This window comes from Enoplosus armatus, chromosome 19, assembly GCF_043641665.1.
Source record: "Enoplosus armatus isolate fEnoArm2 chromosome 19, fEnoArm2.hap1, whole genome shotgun sequence".
Lineage (NCBI taxonomy): Eukaryota > Metazoa > Chordata > Actinopteri > Centrarchiformes > Enoplosidae > Enoplosus > Enoplosus armatus.
Genome location: NC_092198.1, coordinates 16,497,454 through 16,523,945, shown reverse-complemented (window position 1 = coordinate 16,523,945; position 26,492 = coordinate 16,497,454). Strand labels below are relative to the sequence as shown.

General features: G+C 40.3%; 1 protein-coding gene across 2 annotated transcripts in view; it reads right to left on the bottom strand.

Annotated features, from left to right (window-relative positions):
- Positions 1-26,240, bottom strand: part of rngtt (RNA guanylyltransferase and 5'-phosphatase) — a 72,968-nt gene extending 46,728 nt beyond the window's left edge. For both annotated transcript variants that reach the window (XM_070925820.1, XM_070925821.1), the window contains exons 1-10: positions 25,866-26,240; positions 24,469-24,578; positions 24,272-24,375; positions 24,092-24,180; positions 20,097-20,172; positions 18,797-19,049; positions 16,503-16,612; positions 15,535-15,636; positions 4,214-4,349; positions 443-514 (exon numbers count right to left, since the gene is read on the bottom strand). In XM_070925820.1, the coding sequence (XP_070781921.1) occupies positions 443-514; positions 4,214-4,349; positions 15,535-15,636; positions 16,503-16,612; positions 18,797-19,049; positions 20,097-20,172; positions 24,092-24,180; positions 24,272-24,375; positions 24,469-24,578; positions 25,866-25,929 (1,116 nt within the window). In that variant the 5' untranslated portion in view covers positions 25,930-26,240. The remainder of the gene's footprint in view (positions 1-442; positions 515-4,213; positions 4,350-15,534; positions 15,637-16,502; positions 16,613-18,796; positions 19,050-20,096; positions 20,173-24,091; positions 24,181-24,271; positions 24,376-24,468; positions 24,579-25,865) is intronic.
- Between the last annotated feature and the right edge of the window lie 252 nt (positions 26,241-26,492).

The following is a 26,492-nucleotide window of genomic DNA, read 5'->3' as shown; positions in this document are numbered from 1 at the left end:
GGGATGTGGGGTCAAGCAGAGCCATGCTCTTTTCTCCAGCATGCAGACTGACAAGCACCATCATCCCTGTACAAATATTGCAGCCTGGATGAACACTGCTCTGCTGCCTGCTATAGCACAGCCTTGAAGAAATCCAAGCAATAATTTGATGTCTCAGGTGTCAGGATTCCACGACAATGTACAGCCTACACCTTGCTCTGATTATATATATGTTACCAACTGTTGATAGACTACGGCCACAAAAATTTCCTCTGCTGAACCAGAGCCTTGTTAACAGTAAGAAAAAGGAGAAGGCAGAAGGAGCCGCTGGTAGACCACAGTGTTAATGGCATGCTTCCAATGTGACGCGTGTTTATTCTGCCCGACATCTCGATCTGGCTGATTTTCAGGAGTGATAGGTCAAAGGAAAGACAACACATTCTCAAATGGCCGGGCTACTCACATTGAATTTGATGATGTCGTATATCAAATAGCGGGGGACGGGATGACCGTTCACCTTGTCGATGATCATCTCCTGCAGAGATAAAGACAAGATTCGGGTCAAGAGACAGAGTGGAAAAAAAGATACAAGTGTGAAGAAACACATAGTTATTGAGATAAAGATATATGATTGAGTGGAGAATACGAGTCCTCAATATGGGCGGTCTTAACATCATAGCATGTAGGAAATGGTTCCTCTTTGAAAGTAGTTACTCAGGATGGAAACTAACAGCGGGACACAAGGCGGCGAACGCTCTCAAGGGGAATGTATGTTCAGAGAGGGAGATGCCTGCAGCAATGGGAAGGACAGCAAGGAATTGGGGAGGTGGGTGTGTGGTGTGTGTGTGTGTGTGTGTGTGTGTGTGTGTGTGTGTGTGTGTGTGTGTGTGTGTGTGTGTGTGGTGGGGTCTGGAGGAAAAAGGGACATGAAGCAGAAATAGCACTGCACATCCATTATGCAAGAGTCTTGAGTTGAAAGTCAGGTGCAGCGGTGGTGCAGGACACCCAACAGACACAGATTAGTTTTCAAAAGAACGGTTACACAACCATGAGATGCAGCGACAGCAGAGACGAGCAAGCAAACGTCACCACCGCTGAAGTAGTGTGAGCGAAAGCAGGAATATACAAATATGGTGATTGAATCAAATAACAATCAAAAAGAATGAAATTACTTTGGATCATTCGCGTTATGCAATGTTGCAGCCCCGGAGAAGTTGACATTTATAATAGTCCACCAGATCAAGCTGTTGTTATTTAGATTGTCTTTATTGGAGTTCCAGGGACTTTAGTGATCAGGCCAAAAGAGCTTATTGTTAATGTTGCAACATAATTGCCTGCATTCCTGGCGCAAGTGATTAATGCACCATTTTCATTTCCTTTACTATGTGGCCTCGGACAAGATTTTTCTCTCTACTGGGCATGTGGACATTACAGTTAAGCCACTGCTGTTCCATCTGTGCTGGGTGTTGGTAAGCTCCAGTCCTGTTGAGCTGATATAATTATGAAGTTGTCTCACTGGGATCTTGCATTTTTCATTATACATGCATACTATATCATTTCAACCGCATCTATTTAGTGTATGTATACACTATTTTTTAAGATGCACGAAGCATACTGTGAATGTTTTCAAAACAGCCAGATGAGAAGACATTTTTTGTCTAAATTGACCAAAAATCCAGACAGATATTGTTCCGTGCTTGCATATCTAAATATTTTGGACTAAAAAACATTTTCAATGTGGATGTAAACCTGTTTCTGGTTTCCAGAGGACCATATCCTGTAGAAAAATGTCAAACATAATGACTGTAATGGCGACCATAGGTTTGAGAAGGAACGTCTTAAAGAGGAAGCCTTGGTGGCGCTACGGTGGGACTAAAGTGGAGCTAAGGTGGAATGGGCAAAGCTATCACATTCAGCCACCGCAATTAACTGTGATGGCCCAAGACAGTAGTCAGCAGAGCAAACATGTCGCTTCTTCCTTCAGGAACAATTCTCAAAATTACCTCTGAGAGACACATTCGAACTGAAGTTAGTGCCATCTGGAGAAACAAAAGTTACGTTTACATTCAGAGTTTCTCACCATAACGCTTTGTGTGTATGTGAGGTCTAATAAGCTGTTGAATGCATTTCTTGTGTTCTTGTGAGTGTTGTGTTGTGTTCTTCTTCACTGGCCTTTGTGGACTTGTTTTGCTGTTTTGTACATTAATGCCAACAATAATTTACAGAAGGAAGGAACGTGTATTCTGTTGCCTCACTACAAACAAAACTAGTCCCCTCATATAAACATTGTTCTATAGTGCTATTAGTGGTCTCAATAAGGTACCTTTAACCAATGAGACCCTACTGTTTCGAGAAAGAAATTCCTCATTTTATATTTCACCAGAAAAGTTGGGACTTTTTAAAAACAGCCCTCAACACAAAAGGCAGATTTTTTTTTGGTCCCATCATTTGAAGAACTGCAGCCGACGGCACCTCCACTTTGGCTTCACCAGTAGCGTTAGGTGCCATTCTTTGTTGTGCTACAACCATCATCAATCAAAAGAACTACTTAAAATGTGCATCCCTACTGGCTGGCAAGATTTTATTTCATATCCGACGGGACAAAAGACCAAACATCAACATTCACTTGCCAACGCCAGACTGGCAAAGAAGAGGAAGGGGAGTGAATGGGAGGCACGGAGAGCACTTCAGGAGAGGATGGAGAGAAGAAATGATGTCATTCCAGGAGGCTGCCATCATTATGCATCTGGTGCACTGAACCGTCGCACAGACAAGACAGCAGCGGATGACAGCATACATTAATGTGACCAAAGGAAACCGCCAGGAATTCAGTCTACATTGCACATTCATCCAATATTGGAACTCAAGTTGATGTAAAGCTCATTAAAAACTGTACGACAAAACAGCATGTAAAGACAAAGACCAGTGCCTTCAGGCTAAAGATGAAACCTATCAGACAACGCAGCTGGGCTTCTACAGGGCTCACCGTAAACAGCCAAACACAGCCTCTCTGAACCGAGAGCCAGAAGCATCAACACATGAATAAACGCGCGTCAAAACAAACCTTGTAGCAATCTAAACACACATCCGCACCGCTCCTTCAAAGCAACATTAATACGCTGCAATTAGATGTCCTGTCTGGGTGGGGAAACTAAATTCACCACATTAATCAGCAACTGTTAAGCCAAGAGGAAGCACAAACCTATTTTACATAAAATTGCTAAACTCTGACAAAACAAGACTGGGAGCAAAACAAAAAACAATCACAGGCAACTTATCTGTTGTCGTCAGTACAAGAATACCAAACACAAACACTGCCAGACATTTGTAATCAAATCTCAGCTGACTACATGAACATGCAGCAATTTCCTCAAGAGTACCTAAGTTGGTCTTCTTGTCATTTTTTTCCCCCCGTGAAGCAACACACAGATTTAGTTTATTTATTAGAAACATATTTTAGAAGTTAGTGGACTGGAGATTTGAAAAGTGGGCCAATATAAAGTTAGTCTTCTCCGTTCTTAACAGAACCTGTATCTTACTGTTGTAAAGTCCTCCCGCCTTTTTGCCTGTTCTGCCAGAAGTGGACTAACCGCCATGACCAACTTGTGCTGCAGAGGTCACGTGATTTCCTGTCAACTGTGGAGTCGCCTTTTGTGGAGGTCCACCATTTTGTCTGTAGCTAGGTCCCTCTCAAATTCCTTGCCTGTGTTTTCAGCCAAGGAGTGCGATAATGGCTCGTGCATGTGCACCTGCTGCTGGGGAGAGCTGGGACCTTTGTGACCTAAACAGCACAAACATGCCAATAAAAGCCTGAGCCTGATATTACAGGGTGAGGATAAGGCAATGACCCCCGCCACCACACTGCTGAGCGTCACAACACAACACGGTGTGGAACAGAGAGGCAACAATGACAGAAAACTGCAAAGTATTTCATTAGCTATTCCTCCAGGACATGGATGATCATTTTCCTGTCAGCCGCCTTTGAAAGGCTCTACCATCAGACTGAAACCTGCTCTTCTTTCACCTGTGGTTTGGCAACGGATGTCAATTACCTGCAAGACTGAGCAGCAGGGGCAGGATGGGAACGTTACAAGGCTGGAGATGGAGGGGACATGCAACTCCAATCAGGACAGAAACCTCACCTTATGGGATTTTTCAGGAAGCAAAAAGAGAAGCCAGCATGGAACAATACACAACAATCCAAAAGAAAGTATTAGGAAGAATAATAACTCACCCCATCCAATAGAGTATTTGCTAAGTGGACGCGTGGATCCTTCCGGAAAGGAAACTCTAGGTTCGCCATGTGGAAGATCGTGTTGTCTCTGTCGATCATGAACACTTCATTTTTTCCGTTGATCAACATCATGTACCTGCGGGAGGAGAGGGTGAAGCATTAAGTAATGGTAATCACAAGGTGGCAAGTTGTATTTGTGCCGGTCACAGCATTAAGAGAGACTCTCGATGGATCGTTACGAGCTAGCATTACCGCTAGTGAGGTAATCATGTTTTTATTTTAAATAATGTACAATGGATACATTTAAATTGGAATTCATGACTAAAAATCATGTTTGTTGTCTTCCTACTAGTCTTTGCTAGTCTCTAGGAAGTATTTTCATGGGTGACAGAACAACACAAACTTCAAACTTTGGCGGGAAATAGAAAATATGATATCAAGTGCTTCAAATGTGGTTTTCAAAATCTGTCATTAACTACAAGATTTACTGTGTTTTTCCCTTTGCTGTACTGACTCAAGGACAGTTGCGTTACATGCGATTCTTCACTGACGATTCCCTTGTTCTACAGTACAAGAGACCCTCGCCTTACGAATCATAGCAGTCTGTCGAGGACCTCTACTACAGCATGTTATCTGAACTGGAATGTACAAATACTGCACAGGTGGTCACCTGCATTTTGTATAATTAATTCAACATGCAGAATGTCTCCATTTCAGTCCCAGTATGTTGGATTGTTTTCTTTGGGATTATCATCCCTATGACCCCTGTGACACTTGATAGCTGAAGCATTGCTCTGCTTCACTTATTTTTTCCTCCAGACAAACAATGCTGCCTATCATTTTCTTTCATTATTTCATGTGGAGGACTTAATATGGTAATCATACTTTAAAACTGAATTGCTTTGAGCGTAGAGAAACAACACTTGAGATTTTGGTTTTGCTCAGCACTACAAAAGACTGTGTTTTTCTCCAATGTGCAAATTGGTTGTCTTCAATTCAAATTAAACAAAAAGGTGAATGCGTGAGAGCTTTTATATAAAGAAGAGAGATCACCAAACACATACCTGCTAATTACAACACATTACCAAAACAACCACTTTTCCTTTTATCTACTGTAGCTGTGCTTTATGGGAACTATCTTTGCAACCAGAAAGCATTTTTGCCTCGGCAAAAAACACACACATCACAACCAACTTTCACCATGAATTGCAAACGAATTCTCTTTTCCATTACAATCGTCCCTGGTTGCCTTGCACCAAAACAAAAAAAAGCCTTTACTTGTAGGAGATTACTCTATCTCCAAATTGCATACATCACCAGTGGCTGGGTAATTTGTTTGCATGAGCACGAAGCTCAACTAATCCACGGCCAGCCTTTGCAGGTGAGATAAAGAGTTGGAAGCAAACATAAAAAACTAAAAGTAATTTCCACAGTCTCTCTCCAATTCAACTTCTGCAGGAGTATAACAATAAAACAAACTACTGAAAGAACACTCTGCAGCAATCATTAGCACCTTTACAATCCCTTTGACTAAACAAATGTAATCCATTGGAGTAGTTCTACCATATATATTATGATTGATATATTTAAATGTTATATATTTTGTTAAGACGCTCATTGTTGGGCTTATACCTTGTAGTTTTATTGGATTAGATTGAATTACACCGAAAGGGTTTTACTGTTATTTTGGCCATTTTATTCTGTATATTTCCCTGTTTTGGCTTAAGTAAAAGTCAAATGAAGTTGAACCAATAGAGAGACAGGATATTGCTGGAAAATTACTTTTTCATCCACGAGTGACCTCGACTGGGAGATTCAAAAAGTTGAGAGCAGCGACTGTTCGACTGTTTAAATAGCTGTCAAAAAAGGCCAGTTTACCAGCGTGGGTCACGATAGGAGCATTTGGCTGGTATTAATTTGACTCCACTCTTCCTCTACATTATGCACGCAGGTGTGCCAGGTTGCTGGAGCATGAAGCACAGGCATTAAGACCCTTACACTTCACCTATCAGCCTTATACCACCATCTCCACTCTCAGAAACACTACAGCGGCGGGAAACAACACGAGTGCACACTTCAGGTGTGAGCTCAAATTTTCTACTTGGAGGCATAATCTTCTCTGGAAGTGTGAGCTGTAAAAGTCATCTGTTAACAGCTCTCATTCCATGTGAGCTGATCTGTTATAATATAAAAGAGTCTAAGTCATTTGAAACCAAATTACAATTTCAAGCAATCATCCTTCTCTAGCCTCATATGTGGCATATGATGTAATGTTTCAGTTTGACTGGGGCTAAATTAAACCACGCTAGATGAGTTACTTGCAGTTCAGTTTGTTTATTAGTTCTTACATTTATAAAAGTCATCATTATATAAGTCCCGGTCATATGTCACATTATGTGTAATTCTAAACAGCAAAATATACAAGTTTGGTGACAAAATATAATACTCCTGAATAATATCCAGAGATGCACGAGCGCAAGCAAAGCGTTCATACCGAATGTTTATTGTTTGATCAACAGAGTCGGCTCATCCCTGACTTGGCAGACATTATAGGAAAATTCAAGTGAGGGAGAGCAAACAGACAAAATCCTTGATCCTCCCTTCTGTTGGTTCCCAGCGACGGGCTGAAAAGATGAACCACACCCAAAAACACAGGCACCATTGTTGCCTTTGTGTTATCCTCCACAATTGTCTTCAGCTGTAACAGTAAGCATTCACCGCTGAAAGATCAGCATCCAACTGCTTTGTTAATGCAGTAATTTACTGGGATGCAGACATTTCTTTTACTCTGAAAATTATATGGAAACTCAAAATAATAATAGATATATTTGGGTACAATGACTGTCAGCATGTGCTTTTGTAGTATTAGCGTACACTGCATAACCACAGAACTGTAGGTCCCAATGTACATATGGGCATGTGAGTGTTTTGAGACAGACTTAATATGAACATATCATTTACCATTAAACTCGGCCGTAAGCTTCGGGCTCTGGGCTTTCAATTGTTTAGTTAAAGATGTCAGAAAATAAGCAAAAATGTCTATTAAAGCCCAAACTATTTAAAAATGTAAATTTTTAGCCATCTGGTGGCTTCATTATACGTCTCTTATGAACCCAATTACACTTTGCGGGTTGCCTGCTGCTCTTTAACACAAAATACCAAGTGGTGAATAAAGCAGGATGAACTAATGTCCTAATGAGCAACTGCAGTCCTGCTGTTTCCAAAGGTTAAGTATCCCAATCAATGCCGCTGAAAAGCGAGGCTAATTATCTTGTACCTTTAACACATTAAGGAATTTATGTCATGAAAATAGGTAGAAAGCTTTGATGACAAACTCAGGAGGGAACACAGACTGAAGGGATGTCTGACGGCAGAGATGGATTTGAGATTAATGACTTCCCCACTGACAAAGCTATGCATTTCTGATACCTGCTGTGACGCTCCACCATTCTCACAAAGGGATTAGATGTAATAAATATGCCATCAATACCACCTGGTTCAAAGTGGGAAAATTGACAAGCTGCCAAGGATGAGTGTGTGTGCAGAATACTACACCCGTTGACAAAATCTGAAGGCAGAATTGCACTTTTTAGGAGGGTCGTACCAAAAGATAAATACAGTCTTCAAATTTTATACTAAAAGGCTGCAACTTTCGATGTTTTCAATTAATCTGCTGAATATTTTCTCTATTAATAGATTAATCCTTTAGTCTATAAAATGTTGTTCAATTTACAATGCTACAATATAAATCCTTACGCTGGAGGAGCTGGGACCAGAGAATGTTTGATATTTTTGCTTGAAAAACAGTCTAAACAATGAATCAGTTATCAGAATAGTTGCCATTTTTGTTTCAGCTCTAGTAAAGTATCACAATTTAACTTCTCTAAGCCAAAAAGCAGCATGTTAAATACATGAGCTAAAGTAGGGTCCGCAGAGGGGCGTAATGACCCAAATGATGTTTGAGAATCAATAAAAATATCAAGACAAAGTTTGAATATGAGGCTGCAATTTGGGTTCTCATATGGAAAGAAATTTCAAATGGCTTCTAATATCTTACAGGGTACAACCCATAAATGACAGAAAACCTCAAATACAAATCTTGAAGGGGAATAAAAACCTATAAATCTAAGTTTTTGTACAAGAAGACACGTATCTGTGCTTTGAAAGTGCAATCATTTTTGAGGCAAACATTACTATTGAGTTCTGAAGGAATTACTACTTCCGGTGGCTGATTTGACAGCACAATTTTTCAAAATGGCAGTGAATATGTAGTTACTGTTGCAATACCAAGTGAAGTTGGGTGGGGATGAGAAGAGAAAACCATCAGCTTCCCAAAAAGCTCCCGTCTTTGATAAATGCTCTGCTTTTTTTGTACCTCCAGGGATAAGAGCATCGGTAGACGGCACTCCCTTTACAGTTAGTCGGTGATCATTTCAATGAGGACTTTTGTTTTCAAGGGGGATGAGAAACTAGACATATAACATAATTATTTCCATTATACTCAAATGCTTCTCAAGCAGACTGGCCAAGGAAAGTGGTAATCGTAACCCTCAACGTACTGTTCAGTTAAAAGAGATCGGTGGAAAACTCTAGCGATGAGTTTGACCCCCCTCCCCCTCCAGTCATGACAGGAGAGAGCAACAAAACACTAGCCTAAAGATATAAATCAGGGTCATCCAAAAGTCTTGTGGAAACTGCAGGGAAAAACAAAAAATGTGGGAGGAGAAGGAAAAAAAAAAATGGTGAGTGGGCCAGATATAGCTGCGCTTACATTTTCGGGGTGGGAGTGGACACAATGAAGGAATTAGAAAGACGTAAAGGCTATGAAGACTGCACTCAGTAAGAAAAGGGAACAGGAAATGCCTGGATGGCTCGGTTTAGGCAAATGCTGACTCCCACAGTTAGGAAGATCCTTGAGTGCAAAGGGATGATAGCTTTTCATCTGAGAAAGGGACTGGTGTCTGAGAAGATCAAACACATACAGTCGGCAAAGTGTCACAACAGAGCAGATCTGTCAAGCAGTGAGGACACAACAGGTCTGCACTGAGCTGAAGTGGTTCCCCTGCTGTCTAATTGGCCAGTTAGCCATGGCTAACACTGTCAAGTATGTTCAGAAGAAAGCAGAGGGAGACCATTAGTGCTGTGTAACTCCCAGAGGTCCTCTCCTTCATCACTGGTTCACCATATTCATCTCCACCTCCCTCTCTGAAGTTACAGTAGCAGCAGCCACGGTCTTCTCTTTCCACGACCAATCGGAAAATATTCAATCTAATATGCCTTTTGTCACACAAGCGAGCGTCCCTCCCCGCCTGCTCCTTCCTTTCCGCTCCGCTCCTCTGATGGGTGCTGCGAGCCTCAGATTTTATCTCATCCCGAGCCCTGTCCCCCAAGCACTTTAGCCCTAATGAGGCACAGACGGCCATTGTGTCGACTTTGCCGGTCTAGTCCGGCGGCATGACTGACAGCAGCTGAGCTCCAGGGGAGGCCTTAGATCAGATCCAGCAGTTTTGCACATCATTAGTGGTACGTCAACGGGCAGGACTCCTCTGTTATACCCAGAGAGGCTGGGTGGATTTCTTTTAATACGAGAGTTAAGAGCCAAAACAAAAATATCAGTATATTACGGCACATACTATATTCCTCTGTTTGATGAGGTGCTTTCCTGTAAATGTTTAACTATACAGGAACATTTACTCATAAAGAAACTATTCGATAGTTTTGTGAAAGCTGCTGGCAAGATTTTTCTTCTTTGATAAAACCAACACCTGTCTTGACTTCAAATCACGGCAGCAGACAAAAATTTTCATCCCTACTAAAAGGTCTCATTTAATTTACCCAAAAGCAAATCTGGTGTCTCTCATCCCCTGCGTGGGAGACAGCCCCGAATGCTTCCCATAGAAAAGCTTCGGGAAGCGGCTGTGCACTTCAATACTTCAGTCTTCATCCTTAAGTCTTTCCTCTTGTAAAAACATACTGTTTGAAAACACTTTCAATAAAGCATAAATCTCACATTTGTACTGTTGTTTGGGAAAATGCGCTTGTGGTTGACTTCCCACCTCTGTAGCTTACTTAGGTTTTACATTGGAAAGCATCCCAAACACGGCTACTCTGCTGTTAACCAAGAGAACTTCCATGTTTAGATGGAACAATATCATTCAAATCTGACATGTAATCTCATGAGAAATCACAAAAACTAATAAGCGCACCTAGCCATAACCACACCATAACATAATCAAAATAATCTATCCTATTCCTCTGCCAATGAAGAGTGACAAATAAAAAAGGTACAGTATATAGAGAAGTAAAGTCTCCTGGACAGCAGTGTGTAAGTGTGTGCACAACAAAGCTCAGCTAACCCACGTTATAGCTTTTTCAAGTCGCATCCCAGTGGTTTCTTTGATATAAAGCCTTAGAGCAGGTGTACTAGTAAACATAAATGTGCCGTGATGCAGTTTCGAAATTCCCTGGTACACAATTTCTAACTTTTGTGAGCTGAAATCTGTCCCGTGTTCATTCTCGTTCCCATTCGGAGCCACCGATGCAACAAAGTCGCAATAAGCAGCACAAAGTTTTTAGTAACAACATTACCCTAAGAGGAAGGAAGAGTTTTGGTGCAGTGTGGTGTGCAAGCCATCCACTAAGCTGGGTTATAGACATCTTACATTGACTCAATAACAGACAGAATAATGCTCTGAAAATTACCAGCCAACAAACAGAAAACAGCTGTGTTGAACTCTCTTCAACTCAAAAGATCAAAAAGGAACAGTGAATTATTGATCCCTCGCTTTAAATGAGTGACTGAAGTGGTAGTTAAGAAAGTCAAAGTCTTCCTCAAGTCCAATTTCTCTAATAAAGTCCAAGTTGAGCAGCATTGTTTGTTTAAAGTCCCAAGGACATAATTGGCCCCTTCTCCCTCCTCCTCTACATCTCTGGGGCACAAACCAATTTAGTCCTGACAGAAGGCTCAACAACAAGTTGATTAAAAACCCAACTCAGCCTATGTTTCCCCTTCTTGGCAAATCCGATGATGATTTTGCCGTCTTTCCAAAGCCAATTAGAAGCCACCTTCTTGGCAGACAGCAGGCAGTGACAGTTTTTTCACTGTTTGGCTGGTCTGTGTGTCAGGGAGGTCTGCATAATATTTTTAGGTGAGAGGGGTGGGCTCAGCACTTTGTCACTATATTGTCTGTTGTCTATTGTCTGAGCAAGGCAGTTAGACTGTCAGAATTGTTGATGCATTTCTCGGTGGCCATAAGAAGAGGCTGCAGTTGTGCGGGGAATCATCCAGGTTTGACTGAGAGGAAGTCTCTCAGAGCGTTGGATGTTGTTGAAAGTTAACCTTGTAACCTTTTCCTGCTTTTGTGTGAAATGAAAAAGGAAATTACTCATTTTAAAAGTAAAAAAGACTCGCATTATAATGGGAAACTTTCTTATCTTCACCCACGCAACAAAAGGAAAGCTGCAAGGGTTTAGAACATGTAATACTTAAATGAGAACCTTTGGCAATATGCAAAGAGAAAAATCTTTCCAGACCACTTTGAAGAGACAAATTTCCTATTAAAAATCCATTTCAGGTTTTAACTAGACTTACCGCCCCACAGTTTTATGCCTCCACCAAGCAGTGAAGTTGCACTTTACATGTCTTTCCAGTGAACACTTGGAAGGAATTGAATAAAAAAAAGGTATAAAGTGTATTTGGCTAAATGGAAGTCATCACTATATTGACGATACATACTTATGTATGATTCCAGCGAATGTACATTGTTGAACTGATTAATAAAGGATCATCATAGATGTATTGGCTAAACACATACAAACGTATAGCTACACAAAAGCTGTTTTTGTCTTCTCCTGGCATTTTTAGATGCAAAGCTCTATGAGCTGTAGGTGAAACTCACAGGATCATGATTAGCTGTTTGCAGTCACGTGATTCCGATGACGCTCGAAATTCAGAATGAGGTAGGACGTGGAAGGCACAATGGAATCACCCAATTCAATTTAAAACTTGAAACAACTCCCTAAAGGCATTCCTGAGATGATGTTCATGAGAATGAGATGGATGAGCGGAAAACCCGAGGACATAAAGCCTCATTTAACAAGAAATTCTCTGCACAGTCTATGCGATGCATGACGAGAATGACAAATTAAGATCACACTGCAATCAATAAATCTTGTGAAAAAAGTACAAAAATCATTAATCTTATCTGATGCATTGCATGTCCTCCACACATTACAGCCAATTTTTCAGAATTCACTTTTCATTCATCAGAGAGATTTTAGGATTAATAGAGCCCAGAAAATGGTGATTGAAAGTGGAATCAGTCTACTTTTATAGTGTTTGCTTATATCCACTCAGCCCACGTCCTTCTGTCTTGGCTTTAACGCCGGCATTTGTTGTCCATCAATCTGAGATATTATCCAGATTTAATGAAGACCCACACCTGTAGAATTTTAATCATGAAAAAAAAAATCTGATGGATTTTGTTTTTGTACTCACCATCACTTCTTTTGTGCAAATTCAATTTCACACAAAAGCCAAAGATGTGGCTATTTTCTGAATAAAGGAAGAACATAGTGGTTCAGGCGAGGCACTAATACGGTGGCATGTTTAAAAAAAAAAAAGCTGTGATCCATTTCTCAGTTCAGGAGAATAAAGTAATATCAGACCAGCAGCAGGCAAGGACAGGCTGTCCCTCGCAGACGGACAGAATAAAGACTCTTTGCTTTTCTTATAAATGCAAGCTTTCCCCAAATGAGAGCACAACCTTATTACCTGCATGCAGACAACAGCAAGGCTACAAATGTGTGGATATCAACAGCGCAGCATCCATTCCTATAGCCTTTGTCAGACATACTGCATAGCCTGTGTGTCAATTTTCCAAGACAAAAATTATAAAAGAAAACAATGACGCTGTCAGCTCGAAGCAGAAAGAAACCAAAGAGAAACGCCAACAGGAGGCTGAGCACCATACTGACAAAACAGGAAGACAATCATCAAAGTTTATAGTCTACCAATTCAAACCTTTTGCCATGTAAATACGGTGAGGTTGTTTGCACACAGGAGGAAATGAATAGCAACTCCAACTTTCTGTCATGGAGTGTCAACAAACTTCAAGAACTTGCAGATATTCTACCAGGAGTTAGGAAACATACATTTCTTCATGATAAGATGGGATGCAGTGTTGTTTCACAGCTCCAGAAAAAATACATGAATGCATACGTTCCAAAAGTCACTGAAGCTACAACACTATGCCGTTATACCTTACTGTTGTTTATATGATTTGGTGAAGTTTCCCCAAGTTTCCCCTACAACAAAAAGGTGCCCAAATGGAAATCAGTTTCAGTGGTGAAGAAAAGCAGCGACTGACAGGAAGGGTTGCATGTTTTTAGGGCAGCACTAACATTATGTATGATAATGACAAATACGGTGATGTTTAATTCAAATCTGACTGCAGCTGAAGAGTTTCAAGCGTTCAAGAAAGAGTGGGTCAAAGAAGGAGGAGGAGTGTATCAAGACCCTCTCATCTCCAACGTAACACACACACACACACACACAAACGAAGAGCACTGATTGAATCACACTTAGGATAAATAAATTAGCCTCTCTCAATTAGACTCAAGCACAATATGTTCTGGTGAGACTAAACTCTACTTCACTTCTGGTGGTAGGGCCTGGTCGTGTCACAGATCCAAACACACACTGTAAAACCAATATCATGTATTCATTCACTACTACAGGCTGTGTGTTTCTATATATTAGTCAACAAATTCCATTAAAAGACAAAAAACAATAAACGTGGAGGTCCATCTCTCAATACTTTGACTTCCCTACCTCGTCTGTGGCACTCGGCCCCAAGACTGCTCGTTCCTACCGGAGACATGAATCTTTAAAAACAGCTAACAAAACTATAGTTTCAGTTTTAATGGTTGATCATTTTCAGAAAATTGGCACTGTAGTTTTCAAAGCAAGTTTCTCAAACAAGAGTAAATACTGCACTTGGGGGACTATTTTCTTGGTAGCAGGATATTTCATATTTGTTTTGGGATTTTTTACAGTAAGAAAAATATAAAATACTGCCAGCCTTCAGCTTTAAAAAAGGCACAAACTGACCAGATGGCTTATGCTGTTGGTTTGTGTATCAACAGATTCTCCACAAACACTTCTTCTGCATAAAAACTGATTACTAAATCAACAACAATAATTAGAAATGTTATTTTTCATGTATTTCTTGTTTTGAAATTGGCAAATTGGTGTTCTTTACTATACACACACTTCTTGTTTTGATCATTAGAAAGAAGATTTTATGCCGTATGCTGATAAGTTAAGTCTCTTACCGTCTTTGTATTTTACTGCTTTAATGTTCATATTTGAAGAGAAAGTAGTAGATCATATTCTAAACATGGTACATATCCTGCAGCGGAGGGATGACTCATACCTCATACTGTGGGTCTCTCTCTGTTTCTCATGACTGAAGAAAGACTCTTTAAGTAGCTGAATGGAAAATGGGGTGAAGGACAAGAGCTCGAGGCAGTAGAGGAAGAGCTCAGTATCACTCTGTAGACGAATTAAAGAGCAAAACTTTCTAACAACACTTTCAAGCATCTGCAGATGACGGCAGCCAATCACACACATCTGCGGCATCCTTGTCAGGGGCCCAAATCTGTACTCTGCTAGTCTCACTCTTAACAGGAAATTAAAGCACCGATATGTAAAATTGACTGCAGTCATTAAATATTCACCAGCACACTGCACATTTGCACCAGCGAGAGACACAGTGCTTCATAGCAGACTACTGGAATACTAAAATACTCTTTACCCCCTCAACGACAGCTTTTGGCAACAGAGCCATAAAACAAGAGCAAACAACAAATTCACCCCGAAATGTGACAGGAAAGAGAAAGTGCTCTATTGTATTTCCTATTCCACTGTGGACACAGCCATCCTGTTCAGTCTGTGGCTCCATCAGCGAAGCCATGTTATAATTCTCCACTGCTATACAATGGCCACTCAGGTTGATTAGCTATATGAAGATACTGCAGTAAAGACCTAACGAGAAATAGAAGTCATTAGTAGTTAGTATTCCTCTCAGTCTTCACCAACAAGCCAGAAAGGTAAATTAGCACCTCAGATACACAGAACTCTGATGGACAACTCCCACTGGCACAAACTCAACGTATACATATTGACCCTTAAAGACGCATGATGAATGAGAAGAGAAGCCAATCGGTCCAGTCAGAGACACAAAGAGCGACAATCTGCATTGACATATGTGGATGAGGAGTCTTCTATTGTAAAGAAAACCAATGAACAATAGACCCACCGTGTGCCATCGGCCTTCCAGCTGACTTTGTATGGATTCTGTTCCAGGAAACGAAGGTTTTGCCTATCCATGGACACAGGCTGCGCACCAGGAAAACCGGACCTGCAACAAGAAGGAACACACACACACACATCTTATATTTGCGTTTCAAACAGACACTCATTTGGTCCCCCAGCTCTCACCACTCTGGCCTCTAGTATTAATCTCGGTCATGCCCTAACCCTCACAAATACTTCAACTAAAGTCTAAAACTAAACTAAGTGTGTCAAAAAAGAATCACCCCATGCATAAACGCTCCCAAGACTTGGTCTTAGCTCCAAAATTATTAAAGAGAGCTCCAGAAGTCTCCCAAGTCATTTAGGAGAGACCAGCAGCTGCACACGCTCCATATTTTATTGCAATACCACTAGTCCTATACATTCATTCATGGATTCAGCATAAATACAATCATTTGTTTGTTTCTCAGAGTTTGATAAACAATAACTAAAACATTCATTTTAAGTATATGAAATTGTTGGAAACTTTTTACGGAAATGCTTCACTTTCAGGTTGAATTCTGTGTTCTTAATTAAATATGTATTGTATGTATTTTATTACAGTACATATTAACATTTTATAGGCCTTTTTAGGAATAATATCCCAAATGGTTTAATTTGATGTTGTCAACATAACTGTAAACAAGCAGCTACAGGGATAATAAAAACTTTGGAAAAAGCAGGTAGTGAAAACAGCAGCGTGGACCTTCTGCTGTGACGAGACTCAGCAGTAGAGCTGCAGCTGCATATTTCTCCAGAAAAAAAATAAAAAATCTATTCCTGACTCTGCTGCCTGTCTGAAAGTGTCAAGATCTAAAAAAGGGGTGATTTACGAGGAATGAGTCACTCCCAACACAGTACAGTACACCCACATATGTGTACACAGACACAGTTTCCCAGAGGGGTATGAGGAGGATAAAGGGCAGTTCTTACCTGTCCCACTCAGCCATCTCCTGACACTTTCTTTGGATCTCTCCTAGTTTGGGTTGTGTGGTGACCTGTGTGATGCCTTTCACGGTGATGCCTTCAAGGAACACTGCACCCTGGGAGGAAAACAGGAGTATGAACTTGGATGCAATTTAAAGAAACGCTCATAACCTCCTACACATGCAAGAAAAACATTTTAAATACCGGGGATACTTTCCAAACAGCTGCTTCTTTGCTTTATGAATCAGTGTGTGCAGAAACAGCAGCTAGAAATATTATAAATCCAGCTTTCCTTTTGACCTCTCCGCTTTTAAAACCACTTAAATCATTTCATGAATCCACCTCATAAATCCTGCTCCTCCGCTTCAACTCCCAGGAAACAAGACTCCACTGATGCCTCTCTCCTCACCCCCTCACTACCTTCACCCCTACACTCCTGCAGGTATCATCTGGCATCTCACATTGATGATATCTGTAGCACCCCGTTTCCAACTAAGAATGATTCTCACTCACTAACCTCATTTCTTTCTCGTTTGTCATGACCTTTTTCACCCTCATTCTGCTATGACAATATATGCAGAAACAGATGTGTTGTGATAATACGCGTCACCCCAAGTGCCATTCATGCATATGTTTTGTGTATGAATGGCTGCTGAGAAGAGAAACCCCCATCATGGTCATATAAATAGAAGAGATGTGCATTAGACAGTAGGGCTACTGCTTAACCTCATTCATCCATTCATTTGAACAAATTACACAATTAATAATCCAAGGCACATATTTCAGCAGCAGTTAGTTGAAGCCTTGGTGTAGATAGGGCTGGGCTGAAATCACAACATTTATTATTATTTTCTGACATAGGCACATATTATGATGGAGATTGCGTGTTGGGCTTTGAGCGACCAAAGTGGGGGTGAACTACACTCAATACTGAGCCTGAACGCATCCTGGATGGACACGGTGTAAATGAAAAACTTCAATGATTTTGTTGGTGTTTAAATTATCTTTATAATGATCTTATCTCTGAATACTTTGTTTGGATTAGAGCTGTAACGATTAGTCAATTAAACAATTAGTCAAACAAAAGGAAATTCATTCTCAAGTATAATAATAATTAGTTAATCATTTCAGTCAACTGACAAACATTCACTAGTTACAGCCTCTCAAATGTGAGGATTTTGTTGCTTTTCTGTGTTGTATATAATAGTAAATTTAACATCTTTAGGTTTTGGACTGTTGACGGGATAAAACAAGACATCTGACCACGTCATCTCGGACTACTGAGAAAACTAAATGATGAAATGGTTCGAACATATTGCAGCAGAGTGCAATCAAGTCCACCAGAGACAGAAATCCGATTCCTTTGACTCCCCCTTCTCCCTCAAATATCTCTAACCCGGCAGGACGGGGAAACTTTCCCAACACAAACCGCAGCCACACGTACTCCACTCCTCAGAAGCCGATCATTGATCAGTCTGAGTATGTACTATCCAGAATAGCATAGCAGTGTTTCTGCTGTTCATATCTAAACTCAAAAGTGTTTCATCTACGCAGATTGTATGACTCGGAGGGGGAAAAAAAACACCAGCAATGACATTTCAATTAAATGTAAAGCTCTGCAGGCATTGCTCGCCTTTCTTCTACTTTTAAACAGATTTTAAGACGTTTCTCTTCATGACATCCAACTGGCCGCAAACCAGTCAGACTCTGAGGCAGGCCACTCAACCAAGAGACAGTATTCCTTAATGTCCTCTCCTGTAGCTTCTTCTTCAGTACCAACAGTGATAAATAACTATTCACTGTTTGGATTTGGATAGAATTGTAATTTGAACTGTAGAAAGGAAAATCAAAACATAGATTTGTGCAAACACTGCCGCTTTCGCCTCTCCACCGACTCCTTGAAATGTTGGTGATACTACTTGAATTTAAGCTCCTTTTATTTACTCAAAATGAGAGTGGATGAGAGCCTCAGCTTGATGTTAACAAGAGAAAAAAAGATTATACGCAACTGGAGATGATTCAACGCTTCTAATTTCCCCAAACTGAACTGATGAGAGCTTTACATTAAGACACGAGACGGCTTTTATCTGATCAAAATCATACCTTCGCCAGCAGCTGTGTCATGTCCTCTGAATCTGAACATCTAGTTTACTGGATTATTATGTATAGTAGAAAATAAGAGTCTCTTCACTTAGAAGAGAAGCCTCCATATAGACCCTGCATCACCCTGCGTGAGATCCGTGTCGTGCAGAGAGGAACCAATGGACTTTCTACTTAACAGTCCATTTCCTGGAGCTCACCAGTTTTAGCTTCTCTTTCTTTCGTTTGCCAGGCGCCGACCCAGAGGAGCTGGGGCCCGACTCCTGGCCAACAGCGTTACCGTCATCGTCCACTTCCCCGTCGTCGTCGTCGTCGAAGCACCACTCAGGGAGTGCGGGTGCAGAGGGCGCGTCCTCCTCGTCCCCATAGCGACGGAAAAGCTCTTTGAGGTAGTCTCCCTTATAGATCCCCGGGGCCCGGGCCTGGCCGAAAGCAGCCACAGCTGCCTCGACACTGATAAGAGACAGCAAACACAGAAGAGGCATCTTTTGAAAAGCTTTTTTTAAATTTTTTATGTCAGTATAGTTTATATACTACTTCGACACTTTCTATTTCATACTGTACTATTTCTGTCTTTACTGATAACTGATAATTGATTAATCAGTTATTTTTACATTATAGTAAATTGAATCAGGGCTGCAAGTATGGATCATTCTTATTATATATTAATCTGACCGCTATTTTCTCAATTCATTCATTCCCAGAAGACATTCGATTTACAATCACGTAAAAACAGATCAAGCAGCAAATCCCCACATTGGAGTAGCTGAAAAGAGAGATTTGGCATTTTTGCCAGAAAAATTACTTCAACAATGCAGATTATCTTATCTTATGTCATTTCTTGAGGATTTTAGACAGTGGGCCAGTCAAAACAACCAACTTAAAAGACAACACCTTGGCCTCGAGAAAGTCTTCACTTTTTTTCTGACATTTTATAGAGCAAAACTATCAGCAGATAATTCAATAAAATAAATAATATTTAGCTGCAGCCCTGATCATAGCTTTCTTCATGTTTAGCGCATGTTTTTCTCAATGACTTGCCATACCCAAAAGAAATTTTAAAAAATAAATCAATAAATCTAGCAGTGTTGATCATTTGACAGTAAAATTATCTTGCAACACATGATCACTGGACGAGGGCTGTGAATGCTCTCAGAATATTCATTAAACAGGAAGTAGTGGGTGGTGGGAGGGTTTTATCCAGCCTTCATGTCTGCAGCTTCCAGGGATTCTGCTTTCTCAGACTGCTGCTCCACCTCTGACTAAAGACAACCCCCCCCACCTCCTTCTGTTGTAAATTATTTAACATCTCTGTCGTGGGGTGACACGCTGGGTCACTGCCAACCAGCCAGCTTCTTTGTGAAGCCCGAGGTGATCTGTACTGACAGTGTAACTTCTTGGGCCGTCACACAAATGTAAACAGGAGAAGATGGGATTATCAAACCACGGGAGGGGGTGGGGAGTATGTGTTCAGGGGGTATGGGGTCAGTCAGCCCTTACCTCCAGTCCATCTTCTCCACCAGGTATGCACATATCAGAAAGCCTGTCCGGTTGAAGCCATGCGTGCAGTGAACACCTCCAGGAGACAAAACAAAAGGCAGCACAGAGGTCAAAAACAGAGAATCCCACTTTATCATTTAGATTCATATTAAATCTTAGGCATTTAGATAACACTCTTAGAAGTGTAATGGTAAAATATGCTGCAAGTCATATCACCAATCTATCTTTTCCCCCTATCTATGCTCGACGCCTCCACGCAATCAATTTAATGTAGCGTAATGTGAGCGCGGTGTCGTTATTTCAATAAGCCTGCGGTTTAGCACCATCTCATCCAACCTGGTCCCCTCTCACATCAATAACATCAGTACTCTTTGAGATGTACTGACTCCATGTTTTGAGCGGGGGCATCAAGTCAAAAAAATCCAAAGACTTGCAGGTAAATCCCTCTCTCCCTCGGGGGGGGGGTGGGGGGGCCAGAGATTGATGAAAAATTCAGGGAGGTAAAGAGTGGATGAAAAGAGCACAGGAAAAAAAAATGTACTCTTTAATTTGAATCAGCTAAAATCCACAGTCCACTAATTTTGTAACCAAGTGATATTCTCACAAACAAGCATCAAGCGAGGAACGCAGCAGCGTTCAAACTCCACGAAATAAAAACCACCTGACTCCCATATTTCCCCAGCAAAGGAAGTTTGCCTGGCAACGCCAAGGCTAATGAAGATGAAATGAACCAACGTCAGAGGATGGGGGGGGGGGGGGGGGGGGGGGTCACATTTAATAGCCCAACTGTCTAATTTGGACATGTGTACCACAGAGACAACAAAGCCTAATCACCAGCTGGCTAAAGACAGGACATTGCTGAGATGACATTCACACATTCTGCTCTGATGTTCGAGCAATTTGAATTACAAGCCAGGCAGCAGTTAGGAGGTAAGAACAGATCTGGGCAGGACTACAAAAGGCGCTGGAGTGAGGGATAAGAGAGAACCCTGCTGTCACTAGTGTGAAAGTGCAACTTCAAAATCCTTGTGTCCTTGATAAGAATTCACCAGGCTGCCTCCAGGCACAATGTCACAGCGGAATATGATTCCAAACTTTTTCACACTGAAAAGGAAGTTGCTTAATAACAGTGTTATAGTTAGTCTAGAACCCAAGCCTTTGAATGAGGTAGCACTTGAATAATTATTTGGGAATTGAGATCTCGAGACACATCATTTTTTACACATAATACATATTTGACAGCAGCACAAGTAATGTTTCATTAACCCTGTCAATTTCAATTATAGCCAGACCAATACTGGATTTCTGTGGCAGATATTGATATCCATATTTGAGAGTTAAGAGATAACAATAATTTCTGACACAACATAAACAATCTTGATATAGATCCTTTAGATTTGGTGGGAAAACTACGTAATGGTGACACTGTTTCTACATTACCTCAAACCTAGCTTTCTGTTCAGTAATTTCAAGTTACTTATCAGCCGAGTGATACACTGATATATTGATATTAATATAGGTCGATATATCAGATTTGAATGCATTGCAAGGTCTCCCAGTCGTGCTGGAAACTATTTACACATGCATGAAGACTGACATGGCCCAACTCATTAACTTCAACAATGCAAAATAAAACTAATTCCATACTTTTAAGTACATATTGATAAATAACAATAAGCTGAGTGCACCCCTAACTACAGCATCTCCATGAAGTTATAAATACAATACACAGTGAAACAACAGTGCAAAAATCTGCCCACATACAGACATCTACAAAATTTTAAACCAACCTTTTAAGCACAGTGTATTTAGTCAAAGTTTAGGCTTGGTGTCTACTGGTGTCCTTTCACCTAGAAATCACCTACACAGTGTTCAGTGGGAGAGGAGTGTTGTTTCTCATGTGAAACGCCCACACTTAGAAAACCAACAACATAGTGACTTGCACGACACCGTTTTTGTTTTGTTTCTGTTTTGTTTGAGAGTCATGCACATTTGGAAATATGCGAATGCATTCCCAATCTTTAACAAAGACACGTGAGCAAACCTTGAGGAGGGCCATTTAACCTCCGGCTGCTACACAGAGCTACTCTGTGACCATCAGGTGAAGACTGGTTGTACTGGGAAGCTGTCTGATATTTAAGAGCGTAACTGTATGAATATAAAACATGCTTACTGGGAAAAAAATGGAAAAAAAGCGAGTATTTTTAAATAAAACATGCAACCGCACTTCCATTTGCACTTGTCAAATGTTAGAGTAAGGCTGCCCTCTGCTGGACACAGAGGGGAATGCTACTAAAGGGCCAATGGACTCCTCCACAAATTCAAATCTAAATTCAAGGTCCAATGACTAACTTTTAACACACTTTTCCAAGTTCTAATATGAGCTTTCACGCTCAAAATAAATGTAGTCTAAATTGCATAGCAGTAAACCCTACTTAAAATGTTACATGCAGGCCTAATTGACATTAGTTCTAGATTTTAAATCAAAAAATGTGGAACAAATGAGGAAAAAGGGTTCTGTTAACAAATACCAGTTGCAGGATGCTGTTAGATTTTACAGCCTCGTAAGGCAATTTATATTATCACAGGAGTAATGCCTAGAAAAGACAATTTAAAGCCTGTTTTAGTGAACCTGAGCTACTTCATTTTACAAATTACCATAAAATAACTTCTTCTGAAGGGGTAAATAATACAACAGAATGGCTTAAGGCCACTATTCATAATACTATCATGATTTAAGACTCTTGGACCTGTGTGTGTTCTGTGTCTGTTTTAAGTTACTAAACATTCAGTCATTTAACTTTTTGCTATAAGCGACAGACTGAATAACCTCTTAAAAAAGAAATACAGCTGCCAGAAATTGTAGGATACTACACTAAAACTATTTTTGTGATACTATAAAATAATATGGTCACTGTGAACTCAACTACAGAGAATGCAAGCACACTTTTTTTTATGAAGCATTATGGTCACACAACAGTAAACTCAAAAACTAAAGCTAAAACTAACTCACAGGACACCGTATACATTAGTCTTTACTGCAAAATAAGAGAGCCGATGTTAATGTTTTTAGAAATAAAGCAGAGGTGCTCCAGATGCTCGCACTTAAACTCAAGGTTTTTGCGGTGTTGCTCAGGCATTAAGATTCTTATTGAGTGGAATAAATGGAAGTTTGAATGTCTAAGGAGTAAAAACTGTGGGGTGGTAAACCATCAAAACAAAATCTAAATGAGTTATTGTTGAGGTAAAGCTGTTCCAACAGTCTGAGTAAATTACACACAGTGCAAACTCATTTACAGCACCAGCTGTTTTTACACTTTTGAAATTCTACTTTCATATATCTTCATACTCTTCTGTGAGCAGAAGTGATACACATAGCACTTCATAGGTTTCAGCCACATTGATATAATCTTTATGAGATAAAAACACAGATGTTCCCAAATGTTTAGCTTTTGACATTAAAGTACATGGAACACTAATGCAAGCCTTTTATTTCACAAAGAAACAACACTGATATTGACCATTTGAGTCAATGGGAAAATGTTTGAAATCTATTATTCTCTACTACTAAACTGAATATTACTAAATCTTAACTACAAAATCTACTGTTTAAATTTAAAGAGCTTAAAAATATTCGCTTGTATGAGAAAAGCAATCTATCTGATCCAGTATAAGTTTTCATAGCCGGAGGAACTAATCTTTTCATCATTTCCAAGCATTCAAAATCTGACAGTCATATAAGCAAAGGTAAAACACAAAAAAAAACTGTAATCAAAGCAGTTCAAACATTACGACTGTTTCCTCTTGTGCTTCATATTCAACAACATAACACACAGAAATCTGATTTCTGACTATTAAATCTGTGAAAGGAGATGTTCCTATGACAGCGCAAACAGACAAAGATAGGAATTGAAATGAAGGAAATACAAACGATCTGCAAAAAGCACATACTTATATAGTGATTTGGTCTAACTGTTAAGCTGAGGTTTCCTTACCTATCAATTCTGTGGGGTTTTTCTCAATGAAGTGTTCACAGAGCCTGATGAACATTGCAGTCGTCTCTTTCGAAGGACATTCTCCGTGGCTAAAACAAACAGAATGACATTAGCCTTAGTACACTGAGTGAACTACAACTTACAATTAGTTCAACTCATGACAGTGAAATTTACTCATACCCTTTACACTGAACCTTCACATATTTTACGCCTTCTTTTTCAATGTCGTTGCGGTCATAAAAGCGAGTAGTGTTCGTCAAATCCACAAGCAACCCCATTTTCACCTGAAGAAAGACAGAAAAGACGATGGTGAGAGGGTGAGGGTTTGCCAAATTCAAAATGTTTCACACAACTTCAGTCTTCACGGAGTTACTTACTTTTAGACTTCTTAAATAGTTGGACAGCATGCTCGGGTGAAACCTGTTCTCCTCAGCAACTTGGTCATCATATCTGGGACCCAACATCGTTTTCATTGGCAGGAATTTACCTATGAGGGAAAATACAAGTAATGAACCAGTGGTCCTAGGTATAAAACTCTGTACTTTGAGCAGGGACCGGAGCAAGCAGATTAATTGATTAGTTGGTTCACCCAATGCTTAATTTTTCTTTACAGGATGATTTTAGCCCAGTTTAATATACTGCAAAATTGTGTCAACAGTTACCACATTTTATCACACCAAATCAAACCTAAAAATTCAGATTAATCACTTAACAAATCTGGTGTGGTCACGGGTTTAGAAAAGAGGGCATTTGAGGATAAATACAAAACAAAGAGAAAGAACTTGTAGTGGTCGTTCTAAATTAAGCATACAATAGTATTATAGTATTTGTTGGCATATCTAAATTAGTTATCATCCAATAAAACTCTAGACTCATTCGTGTGTACTAAAGCCAATCTCTGGATTTAAAAGTGCCACCGCCACCAGCTGTGGGCTGAAATTGAACACCTGTTTAGACTAGTGCACTGGTACGAAGCAAACGTGGAGTGGAGATGGGTCTGGCAATGCGAGATCCAAGTAAACATGTTGTTACATTTACATGGCTTCAGTGGATAACGACCACTACACAGCATCATGCACACCCATGCTACTGCCCTGGTTTGTTTTGACACGTGATGCTTCGACAGCGAGGCTAGCCAACTCAGTAGCACTTTTCCAATGATCCAATGAACACAGCCCACAAACTTAGCTTTCGTTCAAAATTAAATAAGACTGATTAGCTAGCATAAAGCACCCATGTCTACGAAGAGCTGAGTTTTGACAGCCCGTTAGCCACAGGTGCCAAGTAAGCTAAACTACGCGCGCCAGAATAGTGTCATACCAAACTCCATTTAAAAATATGACCAACTAAGTTGGCCTCCCTACAATTTGCAAATGTACATATTCTTTAAAAACGTCTGAGCTTCTATAGTTCGTTAGTGTCAACCAATCAAGTCGGCATCTCAATTCACACCAACCATCGCTTAATTTAAATTACAATGATATTATTTTGGACTACACTGATCGCTAACGTCACTGTGTTGTGATGCTAGCCTTCCAATTTTTGAGTGACTGAAAACGGACAAAAATAGCTTCGTGCTGATTGTTATATCACGACGTTTGGAAAATTAAACGGCACATCATAACGTTTCAGAAAATACATCCAGTCATGTTCTACTGGTATGCTGTGAGACGAACACAAATTGCACCAAATTACGTAGCTAGTAGCAATAGCCCTTACAGCTATGTGCATTAAAATGCTTAATCTGACGTTAGATTATCTTTTGTTTTCTCACCTGCCACAGGTTGTCCTCTTCTGGGACAATTCCGCCATCGAGGAGGGGGTCCGGTGTGTGACATGTTCAGGAGAGGTTTTGGTGCAGTGAATATTAACAGCTAACCTGTGGCTTGATGCTACCTCTCTCAGACCACGGTGATCCCCGTTTGTCGTTCACCCAAGTATCGCGGACTCAAGGCCCTTTAGCTACTAATTCAAGAGAATCATCCAACAACTTTAAGCCCGGTTAACATCCTGACGGGCCGGCAGGTACTTAGTCGAAACATAGGTTGTTAAGACTCACGGCAGATCAGCATACCAAAAATGATGTTATCTTTTCAGTCTGTTTCTCTTAAATCCAGATTGTTAGCAGTTAGCTAGCACAGCGACACTACAGTCACCAAACGTGCTAGCTAGCTAGAGCTAAACTAGCTAGCCTTCTACTTCTTGGTTGTTGCTGTCTGTAGTTCAGACGACATTCTCCGTCATACTGCCACCTGCAGGTATATACAGGAAATGACATGAAACTACAAAATGGATGCAGTGTCTTAGATTACCAGAATCAGAATAGCTTTATTGGCAAGTATATACACATACAAGTAATTTGACTCCGGTTTTAAGTTGCTCTCAATGTACTTAAGGAACA